The sequence below is a fragment of the Oncorhynchus mykiss genome, chromosome 19, assembly GCF_057628025.1.
Source record: "Oncorhynchus mykiss isolate SJ-2025 chromosome 19, ASM5762802v1, whole genome shotgun sequence".
Classification (NCBI taxonomy): domain Eukaryota; kingdom Metazoa; phylum Chordata; class Actinopteri; order Salmoniformes; family Salmonidae; genus Oncorhynchus; species Oncorhynchus mykiss.
The window spans coordinates 6013908-6027500 of NC_143040.1; the positions used below are offsets into that span (position 1 = coordinate 6013908).

Here is a 13593-nt window from a genome sequence, read left to right on the forward strand (position 1 = left end):
CTGACTGTGTTATGGTGGTAAACTACATGTACTGACTGTGTTATGGTGGTAGATATAAACTACATGTACTGACTGTGTTATGGTGGTAGATATAAACTACATGTACTGACTGTGTTATGGTGGTAAACTACATGTACTGACTGTGTTATGGTGGTAGATATAAACTACATGTACTGACTGTGTTATGGTGGTAGATATAAACTACATGTACTGACTGTGTTATGGTGGTAAACTACATGTATTGACTGTGTTATGGTGGTAAACTACATGTACTGACTGTGTTATGGTGGTAAACTACATGTACTGACTGTGTTATGGTGGTAAACTACATGTACTGACTGTGTTATGGTGGTAGATATAAACTACATGTACTGACTGTGTTATGGTGGTAGATATAAACTACATGTACTGACTGTGTTATGGTGGTAGATATAAACTACATGTACTGACTGTGTTATGGTGGTAGATATAAACTACATGTACTGACTGTGTTATGGTGGTAAACTACATGTACTGACTGTGTTATGGTGGTAAACTACATGTACTGACTGTGTTATGGTGGTAGATATAAACTACATGTACTGACTGTGTTATGGTGGTAAACTACATGTACTGACTGTGTTATGGTGGTAGATATAAACTACATGTACTGACTGTGTTATGGTGGTAAACTACATGTACTGACTGTGTTATGGTGGTAGATATAAACTACATGTACTGACTGTGTTATGGTGGTAAACTACATGTACTGACTGTGTTATGGTGGTAGATATAAACTACATGTACTGACTGTGTTATGGTGGTAAACTACATGTATTGACTGTGTTATGGTGGTAGATATAAACTACATGTACTGACTGTGTTATGGTGGTAAACTACATGTATTGACTGTGTTATGGTGGTAGATATAAACTACATGTACTGACTGTGTTATGGTGGTAGATATAAACTACATGTACTGACTGTGTTATGGTGGTAGATATAAACTACATGTACTGACTGTGTTATGGTGGTAAACTACATGTACTGACTGTGTTATGGTGGTAGATATAAACTACATGTACTGACTGTGTTATGGTGGTAAACTACATGTATTGACTGTGTTATGGTGGTAGATATAAACTACATGTACTGACTGTGTTATGGTGGTAGATATAAACTACATGTACTGACTGTGTTATGGTGGTAGATATAAACTACATGTACTGACTGTGTTATGGTGGTAAACTACATGTACTGACTGTGTTATGGTGGTAGATATAAACTACATGTACTGACTGTGTTATGGTGGTAAACTACATGTATTGACTGTGTTATGGTGGTAAACTACATGTACTGACTGTGTTATGGTGGTAAACTACATGTACTGACTGTGTTATGGTGGTAGATATAAACTACATGTACTGACTGTGTTATGGTGGTAGATATAAACTACATGTACTGACTGTGTTATGGTGGTAGATATAAACTACATGTACTGACTGTGTTATGGTGGTAGATATAAACTACATGTACTGACTGTGTTATGGTGGTAGATATAAACTACATGTACTGACTGTGTTATGGTGGTAGATATAAACTACATGTACTGACTGTGTTATGGTGGTAGATATAAACTACATGTATTGACTGTGTTATGGTGGTAGATATAAACTACATGTATTGACTGTGTTATGGTGGTAAACTACATGTACTGACTGTGTTATGGTGGTAAACTACATGTACTGACTGTGTTATGGTGGTAAACTACATGTACTGACTGTGTTATGGTGGTAGATATAAACTACATGTACTGACTGTGTTATGGTGGTAAACTACATGTACTGACTGTGTTATGGTGGTAAACTACATGTACTGACTGTGTTATGGTGGTAAACTACATGTACTGACTGTGTTATGGTGGTAAACTACATGTACTGACTGTGTTATGGTGGTAAACTACATGTATTGACTGTGTTATGGTGGTAAACTACATGTACTGACTGTGTTATGGTGGTAGATATAAACTACATGTACTGACTGTGTTATGGTGGTAAATATAAACTACATGTACTGACTGTGTTATGGTGGTAGATATAAACTACATGTACTGACTGTGTTATGGTGGTAAACTACATGTACTGACTGTGTTATGGTGGTAGATATAAACTACATGTACTGACTGTGTTATGGTGGTAGATATAAACTACATGTACTGACTGTGTTATGGTGGTAAACTACATGTACTGACTGTGTTATGGTGGTAGATATAAACTACATGTACTGACTGTGTTATGGTGGTAAACTACATGTACTGACTGTGTTATGGTGGTAGATATAAACTACATGTACTGACTGTGTTATGGTGGTAAACTACATGTACTGACTGTGTTATGGTGGTAGATATAAACTACATGTACTGACTGTGTTATGGTGGTAAACTACATGTACTGACTGTGTTATGGTGGTAGATATAAACTACATGTACTGACTGTGTTATGGTGGTAAACTACATGTACTGACTGTGTTATGGTGGTAGATATAAACGACATGTACTGACTGTGTTATGGTGGTAGATATAAACTACATGTACTGACTGTGTTATGGTGGTAGATATAAACTACATGTACTGACTGTGTTATGGTGGTAAACGACATGTACTGACTGTGTTATGGTGGTAAACTACATGTACTGACTGTGTTATGGTGGTAGATATAAACTACATGTACTGACTGTGTTATGGTGGTAGATATAAACTACATGTATTGACTGTGTTATGGTGGTAGATATAAACTACATGTACTGACTGTGTTATGGTGGTAAACTACATGTACTGACTGTGTTATGGTGGTAGATATAAACTACATGTACTGACTGTGTTATGGTGGTAGATATAAACTACATGTACTGACTGTGTTATGGTGGTAGATATAAACTACATGTACTGACTGTGTTATGGTGGTAGATATAAACTACATGTACTGACTGTGTTATGGTGGTAGATATAAACTACATGTATTGACTGTGTTATGGTGGTAGATATAAACTACATGTACTGACTGTGTTATGGTGGTAAACTACATGTACTGACTGTGTTATGGTGGTAGATATAAACTACATGTACTGACTGTGTTATGGTGGTAGATATAAACTACATGTACTGACTGTGTTATGGTGGTAAACTACATGTACTGACTGTGTTATGGTGGTAAACTACATGTACTGACTGTGTTATGGTGGTAAACTACATGTACTGACTGTGTTATGGTGGTAGATATAAACTACATGTACTGACTGTGTTATGGTGGTAGATATAAACTACATGTACTGACTGTGTTATGGTGGTAGATATAAACTACATGTACTGACTGTGTTATGGTGGTAGATATAAACTACATGTACTGACTGTGTTATGGTGGTAGATATAAACTACATGTACTGACTGTGTTATGGTGGTAGATATAAACTACATGTACTGACTGTGTTATGGTGGTAAACTACATGTACTGACTGTGTTATGGTGGTAAACTACATGTACTGACTGTGTTATGGTGGTAAACTACATGTATTGACTGTGTTATGGTGGTAGATATAAACTACATGTATTGACTGTGTTATGGTGGTAGATATAAACTACATGTACTGACTGTGTTATGGTGGTAAACTACATGTACTGACTGTGTTATGGTGGTAGATATAAACTACATGTACTGACTGTGTTATGGTGGTAAACTACATGTACTGACTGTGTTATGGTGGTAGATATAAACTACATGTACTGACTGTGTTATGGTGGTAGATATAAACTACATGTACTGACTGTGTTATGGTGGTAGATATAAACTACATGTATTGACTGTGTTATGGTGGTAGATATAAACTACATGTACTGACTGTGTTATGGTGGTAGATATAAACTACATGTACTGACTGTGTTATGGTGGTAAACTACATGTATTGACTGTGTTATGGTGGTAGATATAAACTACATGTACTGACTGTGTTATGGTGGTAAACTACATGTACTGACTGTGTTATGGTGGTAGATATAAACTACATGTACTGACTGTGTTATGGTGGTAAACTACATGTATTGACTGTGTTATGGTGGTAAACTACATGTACTGACTGTGTTATGGTGGTAGATATAAACTACATGTACTGACTGTGTTATGGTGGTAGATATAAACTACATGTACTGACTGTGTTATGGTGGTAGATATAAACTACATGTACTGACTGTGTTATGGTGGTAAACTACATGTATTGACTGTGTTATGGTGGTAAACTACATGTATTGACTGTGTTATGGTGGTAAACTACATGTATTGACTGTGTTATGGTGGTAAACTACATGTACTGACTGTGTTATGGTGGTAGATATAAACTACATGTACTGACTGTGTTATGGTGGTAGATATAAACTACATGTACTGACTGTGTTATGGTGGTAGATATAAACTACATGTACTGACTGTGTTATGGTGGTAAACTACATGTACTGACTGTGTTATGGTGGTAAACTACATGTACTGACTGTGTTATGGTGGTAAACTACATGTACTGACTGTGTTATGGTGGTAGATATAAACTACATGTACTGACTGTGTTATGGTGGTAAACTACATGTATTGACTGTGTTATGGTGGTAAACTACATGTACTGACTGTGTTATGGTGGTAAACTACATGTATTGACTGTGTTATGGTGGTAAACTACATGTACTGACTGTGTTATGGTGGTAAACTACATGTACTGACTGTGTTATGGTGGTAAACTACATGTACTGACTGTGTTATGGTGGTAGATATAAACTACATGTACTGACTGTGTTATGGTGGTAGATATAAACTACATGTACTGACTGTGTTATGGTGGTAGATATAAACTACATGTACTGACTGTGTTATGGTGGTAGATATAAACTACATGTACTGACTGTGTTATGGTGGTAAACTACATGTATTGACTGTGTTATGGTGGTAAACTACATGTATTGACTGTGTTATGGTGGTAGATATAAACTACATGTACTGACTGTGTCATGGTGGTAAACTACATGTATTGACTGTGTTATGGTGGTAAACTACATGTATTGACTGTGTTATGGTGGTAGATATAAACTACATGTACTGACTGTGTTATGATGGTAAACTACATGTACTGACTGTGTTATGGTGGTAAACTACATGTACTGACTGTGTTATGGTGGTAGATATAAACTACATGTACTGACTGTGTTATGGTGGTAGATATAAACTACATGTACTGACTGTGTTATGGTGGTAGATATAAACTACATGTACTGACTGTGTTATGGTGGTAGATATAAACTACATGTACTGACTGTGTTATGGTGTAGATATAAACTACATGTACTGACTGTGTTATGGTGGTAGATATAAACTACATGTACTGACTGTGTTATGGTGGTAAACTACATGTACTGACTGTGTTATGGTGGTAGATATAAACTACATGTACTGACTGTGTTATGGTGGTAGATATAAACTACATGTACTGACTGTGTTATGGTGGTAAACTACATGTACTGACTGTGTTATGGTGGTAAACTACATGTATTGACTGTGTTATGGTGGTAAACTACATGTACTGACTGTGTTATGGTGGTAGATATAAACTACATGTACTGACTGTGTTATGGTGGTAGATATAAACTACATGTACTGACTGTGTTATGGTGGTAAACTACATGTACTGACTGTGTTATGGTGGTAGATATAAACTACATGTACTGACTGTGTTATGGTGGTAAACTACATGTACTGACTGTGTTATGGTGGTAGATATAAACTACATGTACTGACTGTGTTATGGTGGTAGATATAAACTACATGTACTGACTGTGTTATGGTGGTAAACTACATGTACTGACTGTGTTATGGTGGTAGATATAAACTACATGTACTGACTGTGTTATGGTGGTAGATATAAACTACATGTACTGACTGTGTTATGGTGGTAGATATAAACTACATGTACTGACTGTGTTATGGTGGTAAACTACATGTATTGACTGTGTTATGGTGGTAAACTACATGTACTGACTGTGTTATGGTGGTAAACTACATGTATTGACTGTGTTATGGTGGTAAACTACATGTACTGACTGTGTTATGGTGGTAGATATAAACTACATGTACTGACTGTGTTATGGTGGTAAACTACATGTACTGACTGTGTTATGGTGGTAGATATAAACTACATGTACTGACTGTGTTATGGTGGTAGATATAAACTACATGTACTGACTGTGTTATGGTGGTAGATATAAACTACATGTATTGACTGTGTTATGGTGGTAAACTACATGTACTGACTGTGTTATGGTGGTAGATATAAACTACATGTACTGACTGTGTTATGGTGGTAGATATAAACTACATGTACTGACTGTGTTATGGTGGTAAACTACATGTACTGACTGTGTTATGGTGGTAGATATAAACTACATGTACTGACTGTGTTATGGTGGTAAACTACATGTACTGACTGTGTTATGGTGGTAGATATAAACTACATGTACTGACTGTGTTATGGTGGTAGATATAAACTACATGTACTGACTGTGTTATGGTGGTAAACTACATGTACTGACTGTGTTATGGTGGTAGATATAAACTACATGTACTGACTGTGTTATGGTGGTAGATATAAACTACATGTACTGACTGTGTTATGGTGGTAGATATAAACTACATGTACTGACTGTGTTATGGTGGTAAACTACATGTATTGACTGTGTTATGGTGGTAAACTACATGTACTGACTGTGTTATGGTGGTAAACTACATGTATTGACTGTGTTATGGTGGTAAACTACATGTACTGACTGTGTTATGGTGGTAGATATAAACTACATGTACTGACTGTGTTATGGTGGTAAACTACATGTACTGACTGTGTTATGGTGGTAGATATAAACTACATGTACTGACTGTGTTATGGTGGTAGATATAAACTACATGTACTGACTGTGTTATGGTGGTAGATATAAACTACATGTACTGACTGTGTTATGGTGGTAAACTACATGTACTGACTGTGTTATGGTGGTAGATATAAACTACATGTATTGACTGTGTTATGGTGGTAAACTACATGTATTGACTGTGTTATGGTGGTAAACTACATGTACTGACTGTGTTATGGTGGTAAACTACATGTACTGACTGTGTTATGGTGGTAGATATAAACTACATGTACTGACTGTGTTATGTGATAGGTGGTAGAAGATCAGTACTAGTATTGTCTTAGACAAAAGTGTCATACAACTACTAAGGTTGACTGTGTGACTGATGGCAAAACGTTGTATTTGGCTATTCACTACATGTATACATTATTTATATTTCTTAAAAACCCCACTGTAGTCAGAAATTAACGACTCTCATCATTTTATACAGGAGGAGAGTGGGCCCCCCTAGTATACAGGAAGAGGGTGAGCCCCCCTAGTATACAGGAGGAGGGTGGGCCCCACCTAGTATCCAGGAGGAGGGTGGGCCCCCCTAGTATACAGGAGGAGGGTGAGCCCCCCTAGTATACAGGAGCGTGGCCCCTAGTATACAGGAGGAGGGTGGGCCCCCCTAGTATACAGGAAGACCCCCTAGTATACAGGAAGAGGGTGCCCCCCCCTAGTATACAGGAGGAGAGTGGGCCCCCCTAGTATACAGGAGGAGGGTGGGCCCCCCTAGTATACAGGAGGGGGGCCCCTAGTATACAGGAGTAGGGTGGGCCCCCCTAGTATACAGGAGGGGGGGCCCTAGTATACAGGAGGAGGGTGGGCCCCCCTAGTATACAGGAGGGGGGGCCTAGTATACTAGTATACAGGAGGAAGGTGGGCCCCCCTAGTATACAGGAGGAGGGTGGGCCCCCCTAGTATCCAGGAGGAGGGTGGCCCCCCTAGTATACAGGAGGGGGGGCCCTAGTATACAGGAGGATGGTGGGCCCCCCTAGTATACAGGAGGAGGGTGGGCCCCCCTAGTATACAGGAGGGGGGGCCCTAGTATACAGGAGGATGGTGGGCCCCCCTAGTATCCAGGAGGAGGGTGGGCCCCCACCCCCCTAGTATACAGGAGGGGGGGCCCTAGTATACAGGAGGAGGGTGGCCCCTAGTTTACAGGAGGAGGGATACAGGAGGAGGGTGCGCCCCCCCCCTAGTATACAGGAGGAGGGTGCCCGCCTCTAGTATACAGGAAGAGGGTGCCCCCCCTAGTATACAGGAGGAGGGTGGGTCCCCCCTAGTATACAGGAGGAGGGTGGGCCCCACCTAGTATACAGGAGGAGGGTGGTATACAGGAGGAGGGTGGTATACAGGAGGAGGGTGGTATACAGGAAGAGGGTGGTATACAGGAGGAGGGTGGTATACAGGAGGAGGGTGGTATACAGGAGGAGGGTGGTATACAGGAGGAGGGTGGTATACAGGAGGGTGGTATACAGTATACAGTGTTAGAGTGTTTTGGGTCACTGTCGTACCGGCAGCGGCTTGGCGACGCCGATGCGCACGACCCCGTAGCCGGTGGTTTTGAGGACGTGCACGGCTCGCTCCAGCGTCGACCGGACCAGGTCCACGTCGTTGACGGACATGAGCCGGTCACCGGGCAGCAGGCGTCCGTCTGAGTCGGCCACGCCACCGGGGACCAGGGAGCGGATCACCAGGACAGTCTTAGAGTCGTCCTCTGGGTCCTGGAGAGGGACAACATAAGGAACAGGTGAACAGCAGTTCAAAGGTCATGTCCTCCCAAAGGGAAGTCCAATAGAAAGGAGAGACTACAATTGTTTTGCTTCCCAGTTCATATTTTTTTATTTTTTTATTGTCTTTCCAAAGGATCCACTCTTTGGCCCACCATCCTCTCCTCGTCTCCTGGTCTACATTACTAGTGATCCCAAACCAGTTGAAAGAGGGGAGAGTAGGAAGCTACGTTAGACCATGGAGATGCACCACAGTCTTACCTGGTAGTCTAGGATGCTGAATCCCAGGCCTTCCTCTCCCTTCACCAGCTCTATCACCTGACTGTCTCTCTCCCACATGGCCAGAGGAGGAGACACAGGCTTATTAAAACCACGACTCCCACAATCCATGTTGTTACAACCAGGAAGTAGACAGCAGGGCTGGTCATACTGGGACTGGGAGAGGAGAGAGAGAGAGAGAGAGTTAGGGCACATCTCATATGACACCCCGGCAGCAGTCTGATTGACTATCTTTCCACCCTTCTTCCAGAAATAGTGTCTACTTGATCACTCCGCCTAATGGTATCAAAAGGATTGGATTGACGCCACCAATATGTCTGACACCATCTCCATATCTCTCCATCTCCATATCCCTCCATCTCCATATCCCTCCATCTCCATATCCCTCCATCTCCATATCCCTCCATATTCCTCCATCTCCATATTCCTCCATCTCCATATTCCTCCATCACCCCACCCCTTCATCTTCCCATCCATCCATCTCCCCATTCCCCCTCCATTTTGGCATCCCTCCAGCTCCCCACCCCTCCATCACCCCATCTCTCTATCTCCCCTCCATCTCCCCATCTCCCCTCCATTTCCCTATTCCTCCATCCCACCTCCCCCTCCATCTCCCCATCCCTCCATCTCCCCTCCATTTCCCTATTCCTCCATCCCACCTCCCCCTCCATCCCTCCTCCCCCTCCATCTCCCCATCTCCCCATCTCTCCATCCCTCCTCCCCATCCCTCTCTACCTTGCCATTGAACTCAGCCAGTAGCTCTTTGAGGGGGAGCTGTACATCTTCATCATCATCATCATCGTGGTCACTGTCCCGTAGCTGTGGGTGCACGACGCGGCAGCACACCATACAGACACACAGAGGCAGCTCTCTCAGAACGCTGATCACCTCTCTGTGAGTCTCTCCTATCAGAGGGATACCATTCGCCTGGGAGAGGGGAGAAGCTCGTCTGGTCAGCAAACATGTTGAATGTGCTGCATGTAGCTACATCATAGCATAACAGGGTCAATGTTCCATTGGATGTGTGGATGGGCGAATACATGAATGAATGAACAAATGAATGAATGAATGAACAAATGAATGAAAAAATAAATGAATGAATGGACAAAGCAGTGAATTAAAGAACAAATTAATTCATTAACAAACCAAATGAATGAACTAATTAATAAATCAATTAACGACTGAACACACCAATGAACAAATTAATGAATGGATGAACGAACAAACCAATGAATGAACAAATTAATCATAATCTTCTGTACATATATCACTCCAGTGTTTAATTGCTATATTGTAATTACTTTGCCACTATGGCCTATTTATTGCCTTACCTCCCTTTTCCTACCTCATTGACACACACTGTATATAGACTTATTCTACTGTATTATTGACTGTATGTTTGTTTTACTCCAGGTGTAACTCTGTGTTGTTGTTTGTGTAACAAACGAACTGCTTTGTTTATTCTTGGCCAGGTCGCAGTTGTTAATGAGAACTTGTTCTCAACTGGCCTACCTGGTTAAATAAAGGTGTTCTCAACTGGCCTACCTGGATAAATAAAGGTTTTCTCAACTGGCCTACCTGGTTAAATAAAGGTGTTCTCAACTGGCCTACCTGGTTAAATAAAGGTGTTCTCAACTAGCCTACCTGGTTAAATAAAGGTGTTCTCAACTAGCCTACCTGGTTAAATAAAGGTGTTCTCAACTGGCCTACCTGGTTAAATAAATGTGTTCTCAACTGGCCTACCTGGTTAAATAAAGGTGAAATATGTTTTGTTTAAATGAATGTATGGATGTTAATCAGTCACTCCCACCTCCAGTATCTGGTCTCCAGGGTGTATCTTCCTGCTCTGTCCGACGGGCCCCTCAGGTAAGACGGAGCACAGGTAGTGGTGTCCTGCCCTGGCCTCCATGCTGATGCCTAGACCACTGGTCTCACTGAACCTCTCCAGCTGACAAACCTAAAAAGGGAAGGGATAGTAGGGGTTATTAACACTCTCTATAGCTGACACACCTGGGAAGGGGAGGGATAGTAGGGGTTAATAACACTCTCTATAGCTGACACACCTGGGAAGGGGAGGGATAGTAGGGGTTAATAACACTCTCTATAGCTGACACACCTGGGAAGGGGAGGGATAGTAGGGGTTAACCTGTTAGATCTCTAGGGGCGCTATTTCATTTTTGGATAAAAAACGTTCCCGTTTTAAGCGCGATATTTTGTCACGAAAAGATGCTCGACTATGCATATTCAGTTTTGGAAAGAAAACACTCTGAAGTTTCAGAATCTGCAAAGATTTTGTCTGTAAGTGCCCCAGAACTCATTCTACAGGCGAAACCAAGATGATGCATCAACCAGGAATTAGCAGAATTTCTGAAGCTCTGTTTTCCATTGTCTCCTTATATGGCTGTGATTGCAGGAATGGAATGAGCCTACACTTTCTGTCGTTCGCCCAAGGTCTTAGCAGCATTGTGACGTATTTGTAGGCATATCATTGGAAGATTGACCATAAGAGACTACATTTTCCAAGTGTCCGCCTGGTGTCCTGCGTGGAATTCGGTGCGCAATTGCCAGCTGCTTTTACTTTACCATTTGATTCAGGGGAGAAACCATGTGTCCAAGAACGATGTATCAATGAAGAGATATGTGAAAAACACCTTGATGATTGATTCTAAACAACGTTTGCCATGTTTTCAGTCGATATTATGGAGTTAATTTGGAAAAAAGTTCGCGTTTTGAGGACTGAATTTTCGGGGGTTTTTTTGGTAGCCAAATGTGATGTATAAAACGGAGCTATTTCTAATACACAAAGAATCTTTTTGGAAAAACTGAGCATCTGCTATCTAACTGAGAGTATCCTCATTGAAAACATCAGAAGTTATTCAAAGGTAAATGATTTTATTTGAAGGCTTTTATGTTTTTGTTGAAATGTTGCGTGCTGGATGCTAACGCTAATGCTAACGCTAAATGCTAACGCTAAATGCTAACGCTAGCTAGCTACTTTTACACAAATGATTGTTTTCCTATGGTTGAGAAGCATATTTTGAAAATCTGAGATGACAGTGTTGTTTACAAAAGGCTAAGCTTGAGAGATGGCATATTTATTTCATTTCATTTGCGATTTTCATGAATAGTTAACGTTGTGTTATGCTAATGAGCTTGCTGATAGATTTACACAATCCTGGATACAGGGGTTTTTTCATAGCTAAACGTGACGCAGAAAACGGAGCGATTTGTCCTAAACAAATAATCTTTCAGGAAAAACTGAACATTTGCTATCTGAGAGTATCCTCATTGAAAACATCTGAAGTTCTTCAAAGGTAAATGATTTTATTTGAATGCTTTTCTGTTTTTTTGTGTAAATGTTGCCAGCTGAATGCTAATGCTAAATGCTACGTTAGCCATCAGTACTGTTACACAAATGCTTGTTTTGCAATGGTTGAGAAGCATATTTTGAAAAGCTGAGATGACAGTGTTGTTAACAAAAGGCTAAGCTTGAGAGCTAGCATATTTATTTCATTTCATTTGCGATTTTCATGAATAGTTAACGTTGCGTTATGGTAATGAGCTTGAGTCTGTATTCACGATCCCGGATCCGGGATGGGGAGATCAGAAAGGTTAATAACACTCTCTATAGCTGACACACCTGGGAAGGGGAGGGATAGTAGGGGTTAATAACACTCTCTATAGCTGACACACCTGGGAAGGGGAGGGATAGTAGGGGTTAATAACACTCTCTATAGCTGACACACCTGGGAAGGGGAGGGGTAGTAGGGGTTAATAACACTCTCTATAGCTGACACACCTGGGAAGGGGAGGGGTAGTAGGGGTTAATAACACTCTCTATAGCTGACACACCTGGGAAGGGGAGTGGTAGTAGGGGTTAATAACACTCTCCTCTCTCTAGCTGTACAGTCAAGGCCAAAAGTTTTGAGAATGACACAAATATTAATTTCCCCAAAGTTTTCTGCTTCAGTGTCTAGATATTGTTAGATATTAGTGTTATAGTGTTTAGATATTTTTGTCAGATGTTACTATGGAATACTGAAGTATAATTACAAGCATTTCAAGTGTCAAAGGCTTTTATCGAACTCAATCAGCAGAACAGAGTGATCTCCAGCCTTGTCCTTGTCAACACTCACACCTGCGTTAACGAGAGAATCACTGACATGATGTCAGCTGGTCCTTTTGTGGCAGGGCTGAAATGCAGTGGAAATGTTGTTTTGGGGGATTCAGTTCATTTTGCATGGTAAAGAGGGACTTTGCAAATGAATTGCAATTCATCTGATCACTCTTCATGACATTGTGGAGTATATGCAAATTGCCATCATACAAACTGAGGCAGCAGACTTTGTGAAAATGTATATTTGTGTCATTCTCAAAACTTTTGGCCACGACTGTTCTATGTATAGCTGTACTCTGGATAGCTGTACTCTGGATAGCTGTACTCTGGATAGCTGTACTCTGGATAGCTGTACTCTGGATAGCTGTACTCTGGATAGCTGTACTAAGCCAGAGGTAATATTTGTAGACAGATATACGTTTGGAAGGGTTTGCGTCAGTCATTACAAGCTGTAATCTGGTATATGATCATATGTGTAACTATGAGAAGTTCATCTGAGACGTACAACC

General features: G+C 40.9%; 1 protein-coding gene across 4 annotated transcripts in view; it reads right to left on the reverse strand.

Moving 5' to 3' along the window:
• The window catches only part of LOC110517093 (multiple PDZ domain protein), a 135084-nt gene that overhangs the window by 70107 nt on the left and 51384 nt on the right, over positions 1-13593 (reverse strand). For all 4 annotated transcript variants that reach the window (XM_090209960.1, XM_090209958.1, XM_090209959.1 and 1 more), the window contains 5 exons: positions 13590-13593; positions 10778-10924; positions 9703-9894; positions 8950-9123; positions 8473-8682 (listed from right to left, as the gene is read on the reverse strand). The exon at positions 13590-13593 is cut by the window's right edge and continues 76 nt beyond it. In XM_090209960.1, the coding sequence (XP_090066086.1) occupies positions 8473-8682; positions 8950-9123; positions 9703-9894; positions 10778-10924; positions 13590-13593 (727 nt within the window). The remainder of the gene's footprint in view (positions 1-8472; positions 8683-8949; positions 9124-9702; positions 9895-10777; positions 10925-13589) is intronic.